This window comes from Doryrhamphus excisus, chromosome 6 (genome assembly GCF_030265055.1).
Source record: "Doryrhamphus excisus isolate RoL2022-K1 chromosome 6, RoL_Dexc_1.0, whole genome shotgun sequence".
Lineage (NCBI taxonomy): Eukaryota > Metazoa > Chordata > Actinopteri > Syngnathiformes > Syngnathidae > Doryrhamphus > Doryrhamphus excisus.
In genome coordinates this window covers 20,896,253-20,915,244 of record NC_080471.1, presented here as the reverse complement: position 1 = coordinate 20,915,244, position 18,992 = coordinate 20,896,253, and the positions used below count along the sequence as shown (strand labels likewise).

The 18,992-nt window shown below is 38.8% G+C and overlaps 1 protein-coding gene across 4 annotated transcripts in view; it reads right to left on the bottom strand.

The window, feature by feature from the left end:
- itpr2 (inositol 1,4,5-trisphosphate receptor, type 2) overlaps positions 1-18,992 on the bottom strand; it is an 81,624-nt gene that overhangs the window by 54,681 nt on the left and 7,951 nt on the right. For all 4 annotated transcript variants that reach the window (XM_058074847.1, XM_058074846.1, XM_058074845.1 and 1 more), the window contains exons 2-19: positions 14,258-14,328; positions 13,931-14,049; positions 13,750-13,836; positions 12,320-12,478; positions 10,659-10,757; positions 10,473-10,556; positions 8,970-9,116; positions 8,071-8,166; positions 6,205-6,249; positions 4,061-4,212; positions 3,873-3,972; positions 3,634-3,794; positions 3,417-3,558; positions 3,194-3,352; positions 2,190-2,362; positions 932-1,051; positions 599-781; positions 257-508 (exon numbers count right to left, since the gene is read on the bottom strand). In XM_058074847.1, the coding sequence (XP_057930830.1) occupies positions 257-508; positions 599-781; positions 932-1,051; positions 2,190-2,362; positions 3,194-3,352; positions 3,417-3,558; positions 3,634-3,794; positions 3,873-3,972; positions 4,061-4,212; positions 6,205-6,249; positions 8,071-8,166; positions 8,970-9,116; positions 10,473-10,556; positions 10,659-10,757; positions 12,320-12,478; positions 13,750-13,836; positions 13,931-14,026 (2,255 nt within the window). In that variant the 5' untranslated portion in view covers positions 14,027-14,049; positions 14,258-14,328. The remainder of the gene's footprint in view (positions 1-256; positions 509-598; positions 782-931; positions 1,052-2,189; positions 2,363-3,193; positions 3,353-3,416; positions 3,559-3,633; positions 3,795-3,872; positions 3,973-4,060; positions 4,213-6,204; positions 6,250-8,070; positions 8,167-8,969; positions 9,117-10,472; positions 10,557-10,658; positions 10,758-12,319; positions 12,479-13,749; positions 13,837-13,930; positions 14,050-14,257; positions 14,329-18,992) is intronic.

Here is an 18,992-nt window from a genome sequence, read left to right as displayed (position 1 = left end):
GCTTATCGCGGGGGTGCTGGAGCCTATCCCAGCTGTCTTCGGGCAAGAGGCAATTTGGAGTCGGCAATTAACGTAGCATGTTTTTGGAATGTGGGAGGAAACCCACGCATGCACGTGGAGAACATGCAAACTCCACACAGAGATGCCCGAGGGTGGAATTGAACCCTGGTCTCCTAGCTGTGAAGTCTGCGCGCTAACCACTAGACCACCGTGCCACCAAGTACATGACATGTGATCATAAATAAAAGACGCTCACTCATGGACGCTGATCTTGGAGGGGATCTCGGTCCAGAGGCGTGCATAGCGCACAGGAACCACAGCTTCTTGCGGGTCACGGTCCACGTGCATATGCAGCATGAGGCGACAGAACGAGGCTCTCAGATTATAGGGGAGGCAATCATCAAACATGCATCGCAAGATAAGATCCACAGGAAGCTGAGAGGAGATCTGATTGATGGCCAGATACTGACGGTCCAGGCACATTTTAGCAAACAGGTTCAGCTGATACCTGACAAGAGGAAATTAGTATGAGCTATGGAGGTCTCGTGTTATTTTCTTCAGTATTTTTTTGCCACAGGGCAAAAAACTTTTAGGCCACCTGTAGTAAGTAATGATATCTACATCCATCTTATGGTTGCCTTTAGCATCCTGAGCTAGGTGGCGAATTGATTTGCCATGAGGCTCCTTATGGCTGTCGATCCAGTAAAGCCAAACCTCCTCTTCCTCCCCGTCCTCCTGCATCAAAGATGACTCCAGGGGGGTATCAGTATTAGGGATTAGTCTGGAAGCGAGAGTGTGACAAAGAGAAGTTATTAGAAAAACGCACTAAGCTGCTTTATTTGAGGAAAATGTCTATTGTAAAAGGAGATAAACATTAACGTGAGAGAAATATGTCAGCCTCTAAGCAAAAAAAAAAAAAAAAAACACTCACTTGGTCTGGATGAGGATGTCTGCATTGGCAGGGTTGAGCACAAATTTGCAAATGAGCTCCTGTGTGACAGGGATGGCGGTCTTATTGGACACGCAGAGATCTGATAGATAATCCAGGAATCTGGAAGAATAAATCAAATATACTTTTACAATAATGGTAATATTTCATTTGAACATGCATCAGATTACAATTGAATGCATCACATAATCAGTTGACAGTTCCACATGTCCAAAAAGAGTAGGAAGAAGCAAAGCTTATTCGATCCTACCCCTCCATCTGGTACTTTTACAATCAGTAACTGTTACATTTGTTCACTTCCTGCTTTCCTAATATAGTTTAAGTTATTTTTTAATTTGTTTATTAATTTATTTATTTTTCAAATTTTATTTTTGTCACATACCAAAGTAAAAAAAATGATTTTCTTAAATTTTATCATTTTTAATTTGTTCACTTCCTGCTCTCCTAATATAGTTTAATTTTTATTTTTATATAGTTTATTTTTATATAGTTTATATTTTAATTTTTGTCACACATTTTTCTATTCGACATTTGTACTGTTGTAACTGTTACATTTGTGCACTTCCTGCTTTCCTAATATGGTTTAAGTTATTTTTTTAATTTGTTTATTAATTTATTTATTTTTTATATTTTATTTTTGGCACGTACCAAAGTAAAAAAAAATTTATTAAAAAAATATTTTGAATTTGTTCACTTCCTGCTTTCCTAATATAGTTAAAAAAATGTAATTTAAATTTTTGTCACATATTTTGTATTTGACATTTGTACTGTTGTAACTGTTACATTTGTTCACTTCCTGCTTTCCTTTTTTTTTTCTTTTTCACGTACCGAAGTATGAGGTGATATGAACATCCAATGACATAATGGGTACCATAGTAAGTGTAAGTTTTCTCACACATTCCAAAAACATGCTATGTTCAGGTAATTGGCGACTCCAAATTGTCCATAAGTACAAATGTGAGTGTGAATGGTTGTCTGTATGTGCCCTGTGATTGGCTGCCGACCAGTCCGGGGTGTACCCCGCCTCAGCTGGGATAGGCTCCAGCACCCGCCGCAAGATAAGCAGTAGAAAATGAATGAATGAACAAGCATAAACTAATTAAAAAAACACAATCACATCCCCATCAAGAGCATGCGTACATATATATATATATATATATATTTACTTCGACAACAGATGCATTTTCTCCTATATTTTGTCTCGTGGTCACGTGTGGGATGCAAATAGAGTATGCATAACCTGGGCTCTCTGTTGCGTCTGAGAAGGCTGACAAATGTCTCAATCTCTTTGGCTGTGATGTGCTTTTCCAGAAGCTTGCGGTTGTTGTGCAGCAGAGCAGTGATGGTATCCTCGGCCAGAATCTCATAACCAATTTGAGACTGCATGATTGAGAACTTCTTCGCTATATACTCCTATGTGGCAGAAAAAAATATATACATGTACTATAATACACCAAAATTTGAGTTGTGTTCATTGTTAACCAAGAATACATGGGGAAAAACATAACCACTAATTACAACACATTTATTTGGAAAATCAATTAAAAACAATTAATTAAATACATTTAAATACTTTTGTTTCCTTTACATTCACATGTCACTAAAATTAAAAAATACATTATTTAAATGCATTATTAAAAGCTCTTCATTAAACAGGAGCCAATCGCAAGCTATGAAAAAAACCTCACATTATTCACTATAGCAGTCTGACTCACGCCGTCATCTTTCAAACATTAAATTCATCACACAGCAGCTTAACACCGCAAAAAATATACATTACAAGTACCAATACCAGTTTAACATAACAAAGCAGCTATTTTAACATCTATCCATAATGCTTTACTGTCAGAAGAACATTTCATTGGGGGAGAAGCGACATTGAAAATGGTGTCCCTGCAATGCTGCCTCTGTCCACCCAAGAAAACCAGGGGAGCCTGACGTCATTGCAGCACCCCAATGAATGATCAGTTATACTTTATGGACAAACTTTTGAAGTTATTTTTCCCCATTTCAAAATCATATTGGTACATGTTTGTATATTTGACAGATTTGATTGTTGCTGTGTGATGAATTTAGTGTTCATCATACTGTCATATATGCTAAACCTCATGCAATTTCTAATGGGCTGACAAGCTCGTTGTGAGTGCACTGTATTTATTTAAACAATTAGTAATTGTAAAGTAAAGTCGATGTCATGAGATTAGAATGTAGCCGTAGATTAGCATCAGCACTATATATACATACCTGGTTTTTGCGATAGTCCTGCTGTGAGTGTCGCAGCACTCTATAGCAGAGTCTTAGCATGTACTTGAAGTGGGAATAGCGCTGGTCGCCCAAGTCTTCCAATTTCAACATGGGTCCATCACCCTGGTCTGTGAATGGAGCTTTCAGGATGCCAAAAATCTGAGGAACAGACACTTGAATGAATACATATACTTTGTATGGTTTTATGTTTCCTTGCGCTGACCTGAGCAAGGATGTTCTGTTCTCTCATCAGTTTCTGTCTCTCTCGGTTGGGTGTAGAGGTAGCCACAGAGAGAACATCCTGGCCGTTGTTTGGAACGACACACACAAAGAAAACCAGGTCCTCCAGCAGCTTAGTCACAAACCTGCGAAAGGTTTAAATAAAAATAACGTGAAATCATAAACTGGTTAGAACTGGTGTCATCCTAATGGTACTTTACCTCCTCTCATTCTGAGATATGTTCCCATGCTGAAGCTTCCTCACAGTGGCCTCGAGAACTTTGCTGGCATCGTTTGCATAGTCCAAGTCTCTGACTTCCGATAGGGGAACGGATACAATAGCAAAAGCTTCTTTATCCTCTTTAGTGGAACAGGTGCCAATCTATTGGGAAAGCCACAGTTTACACTAATTGTGTGTGTGTGTGTGCATGCTTGCTTGCTTGTGTGTGTGTGTGTAGACCTTGAGCATGACTGGACGTTCCTCCTCTGCATCAATGGGCACGTTGGTGCTGGTCACCCAGGTGTTGGTACACAGATGTCTGAGCCTTACATATGAGTTTCTATGGATGGATGGAGCCAGTAATTTCATAAACAAACTAGATTGTATACATAATAATAATAATAATAATGAGAATTTGTGGTACTGACCTGGGTACCAGACAGTCAGCCCGCTGCAGCGTGGTAGCATCCAGTTCAAAGAGGGAGGCGATGTCGTTGCCATGACGGACGGAAACCAAAATAAAAGCAATCTTATCTGTCGCTTGATGCTTTCTCTTGGAAAAGCCGGAATCGCTTTCGTTCTGGAATCACACACACACATAAACATATACAGGGGACACAGGAATTGGCATAAATACTATAAGGCAATGTTTGCATTTTTACCATTAACTACAGGACATCAATAAACTTAATAATAATAATTATAATAATACATTTTTAATTAATTAAAAATAATTACTTTTTCTTATACAGAAAGAAAGGGGTAGGGCTGCATGGCAGACGAGTGGTTAGCGTTCAATTCCACTCTCGGCCATCTCTGTGTGGAGTTTGCATGTTCTCCCCGTGCATGCGTGGGTTTTCTCCGGGTACTCCGGTTTCCTCCCACATTCCAAAAACATGCTAGGTTAATTAGCGACTCCAAATTGTCCATAGGTATGAATGTGAGTGTGAATGGTTGTTTGTCTATATGTGCCCTGTGATTGGCTGGCCACCAGTCCTCTCGCCCGAAGACAGTTGGGATAGGCTCCAGCACCCCCCGCGACCCTTGTGAGGATAAGCGGTAGAAAATGAATGAATGAATGAATGAAGAAAGAGGTAATGGTCACAAGAGGGATATTTACTGTCTATATCTATGGTAATGGTTTTATTTCATTTGAATATGCATCAGATTAGGAAGTAGGAAGAAGCAAAGCTTATTAAATCCTACCCCTCCATCTGGTACTTTTACAATCAGTAACTGTTAGATTTGTTCACTTCCTGCTTTCCTAATATAGTTTAAGTTATTTTTTAATTTGTTTATTAATTTATTTATTTTTTAAATTTTATTTTTGTCACATACCAAAGTAAAAAAAAATATTTTCTTAAATTTTATAATTTTTTTTATTTTTAATTTGTTCACTTCCTGCTTTCCTAATATGGTTTTATTGTTTTTATTTTAATTTTTGTCACATATTTTTGTATTCGACATTTGTACTGTTGTAACTGTTACATTTGTTCACTTCCTGCTTTCCTATTTTTTTTTAAATTTTAAACATTTAAAGGTTTTTTTTTTTTATAATGTACCTCGTACAAGGTGATATGACCATACAATGATATTATGTGTACCATAGTAAGTGTCAATATAGTGATATATAAAGCACATCATGACTGGTTCAAGACTATAAAAAAACATGGCATGGATTTCTGGTGCCATTTGTAATTCAGCACACAATGGGTTGATTGATTCCGGTTTCCATTATCAAAAATGGTTCTTACATCTGTTTAATGCCAACAGATACAATCTTCATCAAGATTTGGATGTTTTTCTGAACTTGCTGGTGTTAGCGATAGTTGATCTTATCACAGCCGGGCATAACTTTAGAATATAAAAGCACCTCACACTGCAGTGGTAGCGTGGTATAGCTGTAGAAGTTAATGGGTTAATTCCACCCACTGCTCTCTGCATGTCAATGGGAAGCTCCCGAGAGATGCCTTCACGCCTCAGCTTCTATACATCACTCCCCCCCCCCACACACACACAGTCCGCTGGTGACTCACCCCAGCAGCTTAACACAGGCGAGGATAGCGGCGCAGACAGCACGTCTTCCACCCTTCCCACCCCTATTCGCAGAGCACCCCCACACACACACACACACATGCCCAGACGTTATGTAAGGAGCCCCCTGTGTGTCTGAAAATCAGTGTGTGCATGAGAAAGTGTGCGAGAGTGAGACTGTTTGTGCATGTGTTCACTGCTTGAATACAAATGTGCAAGGTAGCGACGGGCTTAAGAATCTAGATATAGAATAAGAGTAGGCACGTATGTGTGTGTGTGTGTGTGTGTGTGTGTGTGTACATAAGAAAGATATCCAAATTACATAACAAGACAGAGGGGAACCTGGAGTTAGACAACTCCTTGTAGTGACTCATTCTCTTGTGTCTGACTCATCTCGTGGCCTAACATGATCTATCCATCATGCATCATCCATCTCCTTATTTACATCCAGCAACATTGTATTGTATTATAGATATGACGTGTTGGTACAAAGTTGAAGTCATCTGTTTCATTTACCAATTCGGACTTCATTACTCACCTCTCCTTTAACCTCCAGTGTTTTGTCTTTACATTCTTGTTTTTCCTGCACAGATAAATAAAAAAGTTACCACTGGAAGAGATAACTTAGTCATTACTACTCAATCTATGCAACTAACAAATAAAGTACAGTAGAGAAAGACTAATGCTGCCTGTTGCGAGGAAACACTGCCACCTACAGTACAGTCTCAACAGTGCTTGTTTACTCAAAAGATATGTATTATGTTTCCAATCCAATTCAATCCACTTTATTTATATAGCACATTTTATAAATAGTTTCCAAAGTGCTGCACAGACTAGTAAAATAAAAAGCAAAAATAAAATACAATAAATAAAAAGGTAAGACCAGGGTTCAATTCCACCCTCGGCCATCTCTGTGTGGAGTTTGCATCCGGGTACTCCGGTTTCCTCCCACATTCCAAAAACGTGCTAGGTTAATTGGCGACTCCAAATTGTCCATAGGTATGAATGTGAGTGTGAATGGTTGTTTGTCTATATGTGCCCTGTGATTGGCTGTCGGTAGAGAATGAATGAATGAATACACACAAAACAATGTGATGAAGTTGATTTAGAACAATAATGCATCTTTGGGCTGCATGGTGATAGAGTGGTTAGCGTGCAGGCCTCACAGCTAGGAGACCCAAGTTCAATTCCACACTCGGCCATCTCTGTGTGGAGTTTGCATGTTCACTCCGGTTTCCTCCCACATTCCAAAAAAACATGCTAGGTTAATTGGCGACTCCAAATTGTCCATAGGTATGAATGTGAGTGTGAATGGTTGTTTGTCTATATGTGCCCTGTGATTGGCTAGCGACCAGTCCAGGGTGTACCCTGCCTCTCGCCCAAAGACAGCTGGGATAGGCTCCAGCACCCCCCGCGATCCTTGTGAGGAAAAGCGGTAGAAAATGAATGAATAAATGAAATAAAAAGGTACAAATTAAATTTAATCCAAAACTAAAAGATCAAATAAGAAATAAAATAGTAAAATAGACAAGAAGCAAAGCGATAAAAGTATAAAAAAAAAATAAAACCAATTAAAATAAAAAGAAAGAACTAAAAGACACAGGACCATACGACTCACTCCGAGTTAAAAGCCAGAGAATAAAAGTGGGTTTTAAGACTTAAAGACTTCTAGGCTAGCCAACTACAGAAAAGGCTCGGTCACCCCTAGTTTGTCCCCTAAGTCTCGTCTTGGGCCTCGGACCTCAGTCACCGCACTGGAGAGTAAATTTGGATGAGGTCCGAGATGTATTTGGGGGCCAGCCCATTCAACGCCTTAAAAACAAACAATAAAATCTTAAAATCAATCCTAAAGCGAACAGGCAACCAATGCAGGGAGGCCAGAATTGGGGTGACGTGCTCCCCCTTTTTGGTTCCTGTTAAAAGCCGGGCCGCAGAGTTCTGGACTAACTGTAAGCGGGAGAGAAACTTTTGGCTAACTCAAGAATAAAGTGCATTACGTGATGATAAAAGCGTGCATGACTTAAAGTCAAAATGTCGCAAAGATAAAAAAGATTTAATTTTAGATAAAAGCAAAGATAACAAAACAGGATTTTATAACTGCATTAATTTGTTTATTGAGTTTAAAATCACTGTCTATTATACGCCCAGGCTGGTGGCTGTGGGACGAATGTTTTGGAGGGGGGCCGAAGTCTATAGGGGGGCCTTTATAGTTGAGGAGGATAGCTTCGGTCTTCTCCTCATTAAGCATTAAAAAGTTGTGGGCATGTTAATTAAAATAACAACAAACAACAAAAACATACAAGAAACAAACAAGGAATTATATAATTATTCTGTGCTATTCTAAAAAATATACTGTATACATATATATAAAAAAAAGTATGATAAATTAAAGTTTAGGTCTTACCTCAGCTGCAAGGTACTTTCCTGTGGCGAGGTGCTTGAAGCGAAATAGACTGTTCCACTGACCCGCCCCACCTCTGCAGGGGTCATAGTGCACAACCTGAGAGGGCGGCATGTAAAAATGAGCAAGTACAAAAAGTACAAAAATTAGCAAGTACACAGAAACATTAGTATTTGTTCTTAGTAACTGAGTTGAACGACTAAAACCACACATCAAACAATTTGCATAGTGCAAGCACAGATTTGGGAAGACTAAAATCATCTCCAAAAATTAAGTCAACATGCCCAAAAAACTTACAAAAATGCAGTAGAAGACATGATTATGACATGTAATAAATATATTTATACATCTCATCTCAAAGTAAGTAAAGTAAAAATTTGACTGGCAATGTAAGTATTTGGACAGTGACACTATTATGGTGTTGCCTTCACTGTACACACCACCACATGTGCAGACTTTCAGCTTTATTTTAAGAGTTCTCACAAAAATATGACTTTTACTATTAAAGAATTTAGAAAAAACTACAAATATACTACAGTATGTGGACAATCTCAAATTCATGTTCATTTTCATAGAACTATATTAAGTTATATTCATAAATATATTGTATTGTGCTTTGAAAAGATAAGTATGATCGAATGGTGACTGAAATGTGAGGGGTGTACTCAATTTTGTGAGATACTATATGTATTTTTTTGTCATTCTCATTATCATTTACATCACATGTATAAATTGGTTTTGTTTGCACATACGCGCATTACAGAATATGAAGGGGGACGAGCAGGGTAAAAAAAAAACACGAAAAATCCAGGAGTTAGGGGCAAAAAAAATACTAGATTTTTAGTTGGCCACACCATTCAGTAGAAAAACTTGTTGAGAATCATAAAGTATATGCACTTCACCTCAACTTCCCAGAGAGCCTTGGAACTGGTGGCGGAGGTGGCAGACTGTCGCAGAGTAGTGCGGAGGAAGACATGCTGCTTATTCTTGTACTCGTCACTGGTCAGAAATTTCTCCTGCTCCGCGTGGAAGAGTCTGACCACATCTCCCTGGGAATGGAGATGCATAGAAACATGACAGAGCGTGCTGTTAATATCATAAAAATAAAAAAAAATCAGAAATACTGCAGACCAATCATTTTATCAAGGACACAGGCTTTACAAAAGAAATAACAACAATGAAAAGTATTGATGAATGTGGATTAATCATTCATTCATTTTCTTCCGCTTATCCTCACGAGGGTCACGGGGGTGCTGGAGCCTATCCCAGCTGTCTTCGGGCGAGAGGCGGGGTACACCCTGGACTGGTCGCCAGCCAATCACAGGGCACATATAGACAAACAACCATTCACACTCACATTCATACCTAATGTCAATTAACCTAGCATGTTTTTGGAATGTGGGAGGAAACCGGAGTACCCGGAGAAAACCCACGCATGCACGGGGAGAACATGCAAATTCCACACAGAAATCCAGGGAACAAATCCAGGTCTTCCCGATCCGCGATAAGCGGTAGAGAATGAATGAATGAATGAATGAATGAATACACACAAAACAATGTGATGAAGTTGATTTAGAACAATAATGTATCTTTGGGCTGCACGGTGGACGAGTGGTTAGCGTGCAGGCCTCACAGCGAGGAGACCCAGGTTCAATTCCACCCTTGGGCCATCTCTGTGTGGAGTTTGCATGTTCACTCCGGTTTCCTCCCACATTCCAAAAACATGCTAGGTTAATTAGCGACTCCAAATTGTCCATAGGTATGAATGTGAGTGTGAATGGTTGTTTGTCTATATGTGCTCTGTGATTGGCTGGCCACCAGTCCAGGGTGTACCCCGCCGACCCTCGTGAGGATAAGCGGTAGAAAATGAATGAATGAAATTGGATTTGGTTAGAGTACATTTTGGTTTTAGTCAGACATTCTTGAATGGATTAATAACGCTAACCAAGGTTTGACTGTATTACCTTAATTGACATGATCACATTAAGACACTGATGTCAGGTTTTTAGACCGCAGCTGTTTTGTGGGGGCATTTATGGATAAATTGGTAATTATAATGTGCTCTGCGATTTGCTGGACCTTGCCTCTTGCCTGAAGACAGAAGACAGCTGGGATAGGCTCCAGCAACCCCCGCAACCCTCATGAGGATAAGCGGTAGAAAATGAATGAATGAAGTTACGTGTTATGTTTACTACATACTAGCTGTTGTTTATGCCCCACATGGCAGTTGATTTAGGTGATGCGTTAACTTGCTTTGGATGTGTTGTGTTTTTGTTTGGTTGAACCTTTGATGACCATCCATATGACTATCCATATATACGGACGTCCCCTCAGATATTTCAATGTGTCCTGCGAGTCTAAAAGTAAGCCCATCCCTGCAGTAGATAAGTAATAAAAGAACAAACCCCCTTCAGAATGTCTTCCTTGTAGTCGCTAAACTTCATGAACAAGGTCACCTTCCAGCTGGTGTTGCAGCTGACCGCATTAACCTGCAACACAAAGACGACGGACAACCAGGTCAACCATCAAAACTCACTTATTTCACATTTTAACCAAAGCGAATATATTTCAAAAATGAAAATAAGTTCAACCTCTTTGCAGCCAGGGTTGTCTAGCAGCTGGATATTACTGGCGTGAAGAGGTTGCCCGGCATTCACTGGCATCAGCACCACCTTGTCACCAACCACCACCTTAAAACCAAATTGAAACATAAATATCACAGCAAGATTGTATTGAACTCAAAAGTGTGTCCATGCAAGGTTGTGCATACATCCCATTGTTTTCTAAAAGTGTTATGAGCGACAGAGTGAATGGTAGACATGCTCAAAGCAGAGAAGTATTATTTAGTATATCCGTCATTGTGTGTTGGGACATGAATGCAGCATACAAGGTAACACAACTCATGCTCTAGAATTTTCGGAAACCTTTGAATAAAGTGAAAATAAATAGTACAATACATACAATGCTTCAGAAATTCTACCTCTAAAACTGGGGTCTCAAACATGCGGCCCGCGGGCCAAATGTGGCCCGCAGGACACTAGTTTGAGGCCCCCGCCTTTATATGAAAGTTTAATGTTAGTGCACCCCCGCGCAAGTTTGATATGGATGCTGTATGGTATCATGTACCCAGAAAAAATTATTACGTTTGATTAATGTTCATGTTAAAGGTTAAATAACTGTTAATAGTTATCCTCCCTATGCGTGTGGAAGTGGTAAGTTTTTGGCTATTTAAGTTTAAAGGAAATAACTTGAAGGCTACCGTTTAGGTCGCTAGCTCTCTAGTTTGCGAGTTAGCATGTGTCCCAAGACCCTGCGGTTGCGCAATATGTTGTAAATAAAAAGAGTATAAATGTGACTATAGTCGTGTTTTGTCATGTCTACAGGGCTCTAATAATGCTTTGTTCATTTTAATCTGAAAAAAATAATTTGTCTACCCACCAACTATATGTGGTTTCTTAAGTGTTTATTATTTGCCGTTTTATTATTATTATTATTATTATTATATTTATTTATTATTGATTGATTTTCTTTATTCTTGATTTGTTTATTTATTTTTCATCTTATTTTGTGCAGAAAAATAAAAATTAAGATATTTGAGAACAGTGGAATGTTTTATCAGAGCTTTTATTGTAGAAAATCGGAACCAAAGCACTGAAAAAGTTTGTATATTTTTCTGTTTTTAATAAGTGCGTTTTTGTTTTTTTTGAAAACCTGATGCGGCCCAGCCTTGCCCAGACCCTAGCTCCAGTGGCCCCCAGGTAAATTGAGTTTGAGACCCCTGCTCTAAAAGATAACAGTTTGTAAACACGGTAGAAATATACAGTATGTATATGACGGTAAACCTTGCTAATGCGTAGCTCATGTTTGTGAAGCTATTCACAATTACTGTACTGTAAATTTTAAATATATTAAAAGGCCCAAGACACAAACTGATGTCATAATCTAAGCACACTATCATGCTGAAATACTGTGAAATAACAGTTTGGATAAAAATCAAGCATCAGTGACACACACTTCAAGACTTGAAATTCGTTCCCACAATGCACATCCTCATGCACAAACAAAAGCAATACCTGTAAACATAGGATGCTAAAGCCAAAAGAGGAAAAAGGAGGGATAAAATTAGAAATGTTACTGAAATGAGAAACAACTGACAAACAAACATTTGTTTGTAGCGAGGACCGACAGGAGGTTCCCATTTTGTGCATTATCAGTGTGTGTAAAAATTATGAAAATCGGAAGGGTCACTTACATTGTCTCCTTCGCTGCGAAGCTTCCAGAAGGGCTGAATGTAGAACCACGAGCCCTCATTCCCAGCTGGGTCCAGGGATACACGCATGGCATTTTTTTCCAGCAAGGCGGGGAGACGTTTGTTCACGGTCAGGTATTTGTTACTCTTGATGTGCAGGAGCTGAGAAGCAAGAAACAAGACAGCTCACAGACTGACTGTAATAGCTGATGCTTCCTTACTTTACTTTAGCTTTAGCTTTAGCTTTAGCTTTAGCTTTAGCTTTAACTTTTACTTTTACTTTTACTTTTACTTTACTTTTACTTTACCTGTGCTTTTACTTTACTTCAGTAATAGCTGATGCTTCGTTATTTTACTTTACCTGTGCTTTTACTTTACTTCAGTAATAGCTGATGCTTCGTTATTTTACTTTTACTTTACTTTTACTTTACTTTTACTTTACTTTTACTTTACTTTTACTTTACTTTTACTTTACTTTTACTTTACTTTTACTTTACTTTTACTTTACTTTTACTTTACTTTTACTTTACTTTTACTTTACTTTTACTTTACTTTTACTTTACTTTTACTTTACTTTTACTTTACTTTTACTTTACTTTTACTTTACTTTTACTTTACTTTTACTTTAGTGGGATGTCTGATAGTGGTGGGCAAAACCGTTCATTTCAGTGAACCGGATCATTCCGGTGCATTCAGTAAACAAATCCGTTCATTTCGGTCAATTGGTCGTTAGCCTGTGATCTCCCCCACTGCATAGACCCGGTCAGTCTGTTCACTCTGTTCACGTTCGTTCCGACTCAACAGCGTAACAACACATGATGACTAGTGGTGTGTCGGTCATGAACGAATAGGTCAAAAGAACTAGTTCTTTTTTGTGAACGGAATGAACGAGGTCACCGACAGTGTCGGTCAATCTCTCGGTCTCGGTCTTTCAATCAGATAACCCCACCTACAGAGCAACTAACAGTTCTAACAATAAAAGAATAGAGAACAGGCTGAATAGGTGTAAGATATGCTAACACAATGGTTATTCAGCTACACAAAAAATAAACATGAACAGAAAAGGTGTCCAGTGTTTATATAACATAAACAGTTTTTTCATTTATAAAAGTCGCTCTGGAGTATAAGTCGCAGGAACAGCCAACCTATGAAAAAAACGTGACTTATAGTCCGGAAAATACTGTAACCGAGCATGTGGGGAGAAAACCCACGCATGCATGGGGAGAACATTCAAACTCCACACAGAGATGACCGAGGGTGGAATTGAACTCGGGTCTCCTAGCTGTGTCACCTGTGTGCTGACCACTCGACCGCCGTGCAACCTACTGTAAATATAATAATAGTATAATACAATATCTATTGAAAATATTGTATACTCCTTAATATAATGTATATACACACATTGTAAACACACAAAAACAAATGGGCAATACCTGAACGACATTGCTGTATTTAACAACTTCTCCGAGGAGCTTCTTATTTTCAGACTCATTCTGCTTCTGCTCAAGCTCTGCTGCATGCTGCGGAATAAAATCCAATTTGTTCCACATTCAAAAAGGATGCATGGAAGACTTTAGAGTTTGATAATAAGACGTATTGGCATGGGAATTCAACCTGTAATTTCTTGAACAAGTCTGCCTGTGTGTTGTTGTTCCCTTGTTTCCCTTGTTTCGCTTTCCAGAACTGCTTCTGGGCAGAGTACCTGTTCATGGGACACACCTTGAAGAGGCAATCTGCAGGAAACACAAGGCAGTCAGGTATGAAGTCATCGCCGCTGTGAGTCATGGTAGAAGTTGGAGGACATGTTTATTTACCAAGCAGGGGGCCTGCTAAATCAGTTAAACACAACAAAAGCAACACCGGAGGCCACGGTGATACAAAAAGCGTGAAATGAGTTGAGATTGTGTGTGTGTCTGTTTGTGCATAACCAATCGCACTAACCTCTGAACTTTTTTGGAGGATTTGCCAAGTCTCCGGCATCAGGCTGGACGACACACCTGTCATCAACAAGTCTGCAGAAGAGTAACATAGGTCAGCATTTTTACACTATTATTAGTATTATATAATATTAGTATTACTAGTATTGGCATCCTTGTATCTGACTGTACACATTGCCTGGTGTTGTGTGTGTGTGTGTGTGTGTGCAGGGTTCTTGGACTTCATCTCATTCAGGATTAGATTACAAAGCCTCATTGAAGGCTACTAAAAGAAGGGGGGCAAAATAAGGACCTTTAGGAGGCATTAGCCACATGGGGAGATTTTCCTTTTTCCGAATGGAATCTTTACGAATGACATACTAGAAAACAGTGTATACATGGAAATGAATCTCCTGTCTACATGTGGCCCGCAGGACACTAGTTTGAGGCCCCCGCCTTGATATGAAAGTTTAATGTTAGTGCGCCCCCGCGCAAGTTTGATATGGATGCTGTATGGTATCATGTACCCAGAAAAAATGATTACGTTTGATTAATGTTCATGTTAAAAGGTTAAATAACTGTTAATAGTTATCCTCCCTATCCGTGTGGAAGTGGTAAGTTTTTGGCTATTTAAGTTTAAAGGAAATAACTTGAAGGCTACCATTTAGGTCGCTAGCTCTCTAGTTTGTGAGTTAGCATGTGTCTCAAGACCCTGCAGTTGCGCAATATGTTGTAAATAAAAAGAGTATAAATGTGACTATAGTCGTGTTTTGTCGTGTTTTTATTATTTGCCGTTTTAATATTATTATTATATTTATTTTTTACTGATTGATTTTCTTTATTCTTGATTTGTTTATTTATTTTTCATCTTATTTTGTGTAGAAAAATAAAAATTTAGATATTTGAGAACAGTGGAATGTTTTATCAGAGCTTTTCTTGTAGAAAATCGAAACCAAAGCAAATCTTATTCATTTTTCTGTTTTTAATAAATGCGTTTTTTGTCGTTTTTTTTGGAAAACCTGATGCGTCCCAGTCTCGCCCAGACCCTAGCTCCAGTGGCCCCCCAAGTAAATTGAGTTTGAGACCCCTGTTTTAAAGTTTGTATCAAAAACGAACTTTCCGCAGTAGTCCAGTGATGACTGTTCGCCGCCATTTTCAAAACCTGAGAGACGTCACAGCTGAGCATGCACTGAAAGAACGCAGTCTGACAACTTTCCGATTGAGCGGGTACAAGATACCTCAATCGGATTGGGGAAAGGAATATTCCACCCCTGTGAATCCCATTATATATTCATTCGGATTGGCACTTTTCTTTCGGAATGAGGTGTATACAAAGGTTAGATTTGTTTGAGCAAATAACCTGAATGGAATTGGAATATTTGGATCCATGTATACGTGGCTATTGCAAACTACAACCCTAATACCCATGAATCTCTGGACTGGTCGGCAATCAATCATAGGGCACATATACACAAACAACCATTGACACCCACATTTAACCGATGAACTGACATCCAAGTGGAAAGAAACTCAATTACCTGGAATACAACCATGAACCATAAAGTAAATGTGCAAACCGTGAGCTCCACCGTGCAGCTAACAAACCCAATTGGACCTCATTTGACTGTACTTAATGAAGTGACAAATAGATATTGGCTGCCTCATTTCCACATTAGACGTGCACAAAAGAAAACTGATACACTGCCGATGGCTGTATTTCTAGGCACTTTTTTACACTAAAGACTGACACGCAAATCATACCCATTCTTCCTAGTGTAAGGCAATACACAATTCCCTCAATTCATGCTCAGCCTTTTCTTCACCATGACACCACATACTTGATCACTGTCAGTCCACCGGATGAGCAAAACGTCCACAAACAACCCTATTAGTGTCGGATCAAGACATGAAACAATAAACCCTGACAAGCTGAGTCATGAAGTGTGAAATGGATAAACAGGAAAGGACAATTTTAGTCCTAAAAGCTCATAAATAAGTAACTTCGATCCAACGAAAGAGAGAGAGAGAGGAGTTTTGAGTTGAGAGGAGGAGCTTTGACATCGCCTGACACTCATTCTGTCAAAGTGTGTCCGCTTTGCTCTGTAACTGGGTTAACCATGAACCACTGATAAAGCAACAAGGCTGGACACACAGCAGCTAATTATAGCTCCAGTGTTTGTGTTGAACACAGAAAAAAAACAACAACACACAAAAAGGATCAACTCTTCATGTTCGGAGGTTTCAGGAAAAGGAAAAAGGTCAAAATGGGAAAGTAATTGCCTGTGGAGGACATTTTATACAATCGAGGCATGCTGCCACATGTGTCAACGTGTTGATAACACTCACATACTCCATAAATCTACCCTTTCATTACAACCTAGTTGGGCTATGCCAAAATGCCCTTAACGTTGTAAGGTTACTTACTATCAAACTCTATCCCTAAATCTTGCTAATATAGTTAATCTTCAAACAGCTAAAATAATGCATAAAGCTAAAAATAACCAATTACCTAAAAAATGTCATCCAATACTTCTCTACAAGAGAGGAGAAATATGATCTCAGGGAAGAACTACATTTGAAACACTTATATGCTAGGACTACGTTAAAAAGCCATAGCATTTCAGTATGTGGAATCAAACTATGGAATGGATTGAGTAAGACCCTCAAACAATGCACAACGATGAGTATTTTTTCTTTAGTTAGTGGTTAAAAGTGTGACCAACCACAGTGGGCCAGCCGTGGGTGGAATACATTAAAATCCAAAGAAATATAGGGTAATAGGTGCAGATTCTGGAAGATCTAGAAAGCTTTGTGTGTAGCTGCTCTATAGGAGTCCCCAACTCGATACGAAGAGCCGAAAAATTTGCAAAATGGGACCCCTTTTTAAAATAATGTTACATTTTTTGGACAATTAATCTGATTAATGGATTAATGGAGTAATTGGTTGGGTGCGCAAACATATCAGAAAAGAATCTCAGTGATAATGAGTACTTGAAAATGAGGACACAATGGTCATGGTAGCGTTGCTACAACAACACAGCACATCCTCACGACCGTATCCGACTACAGAAGCTTGAAGTGAGATCATGAGATCATGAAATGGTTGAATTCCACCTCTGGAAATGTGATATTACATGTGTATATTTTGTGTTGGTGTCACGGTGGCGCATGGTCCTGACGAATTGGCTAAAAATGTCATCCAATACTTCTCTACAAGAGAGGAGAAATATGATCTCAGGGAAAAACTACATTTGAAACACTTATATGCTAGGACTACGTTAAAAAAAAAACATAGCATTTCTGTATGTGGAATCAAACTATGGAATGGATTGAGTAAGACCCTCAAACAATGAACAACGATGAGTATTTTTTCTTTAGTTCGTGGTTAAAAGTGTGACCCACCACAGTGGAGTGGGCCAGCCGTGGGTGGAATACATTAAAATCCAAAGAAATATAGGTGAATAGGTGCAGATTCTGGAAGATCTAGAAAGCTTTGTGTATAGCTGCTCTATAGGAGTCCACAACTCGATACTAAGGGCCGAAAAATTAGCAAAATGGGACCCCTTTTTAAAATAATGTTACATTTTTTGGACAATTAATCTGATTAATGGATTAATGGAGTAATTGGTTGGGTGCGCAAACATATCAGAAAAGAATCTCAGTGATAATGAGTACTTGAAAATGAGGACACAATGGTCATGGTAGCGTTGCTACAACAACACAGCACATCCTCACGACCGTATCCGACTACAGAAGCTTGAAGTGAGATCATGAGATCATGAAATGGTTGAATTCCACCTCTGGAAATGTGATATTACATGTGTATATTTTGTGTTGGTGTCACGGTGGCGCATGGTCCTGACGAATTGGCTAAAAATGTCATCCAATACTTCTCTACAAGAGAGGAGAAATATGATCTCAGGGAAGAAGTACATTTGAAACACTTATATGCTAGGACTACGTTAAAAAAAAAACATAGCATTTCTGTATGTGGAATCAAACTATGGAATGGATTGAGTAAGACCCTCAAACAATGAACAACGATGAGTATTTTTTCTTTAGTTCGTGGTTAAAAGTGTGACCCACCACAGTGGAGTGGGCCAGCCGTGGGTGGAATACATTAAAATCCAAAGAAATATAGGTGAATAGGTGCAGATTCTGGAAGATCTAGAAAGCTTTGTGTATAGCTGCTCTATAGGAGTCCACAACTCGATACTAAGGGCCGAAAAATTAGCAAAATGGGACCCCTTTTTAAAATAATGTTACATTTTTTGCACGATTAATCTGAAGCTGATTAATGGATTAATGGAGTAATTGGTTGTAATGGAGTAATTAGCTGTGATCAAATAACACCAATCCTAAATAAACAGGACTAATATTCTAAGACAGGTGTAATTCATTAATTTTTCATGATTCTTATCCTGCTCAGCATTTGGATTTGCTGTAATGTATAGATCATGGGTGTCCAAAGTGCAACCCGGGGGCCATTTTAAGGCCACAGTTCATTCTTTTATTGGCCTGCCGGTCATTGTAGAAATAAAATTAAGCAAAAAAAGTCCCAGCTTTGCGTCCTTTTATTTATTTTTTTACAAAAACAAACAAAACAAAACGTAAACTATATTAGGAAAGCAGGAAGTGAACAAATGTAACAGTTACTGATTGTAAAAGTACCAGATGGAGGGGTAGGATTTAATAAGCATTGCTTCTTCCTACTCCTTTTGGACATGTGGAACTGTGAACTGATTATGTGATGCACTCAA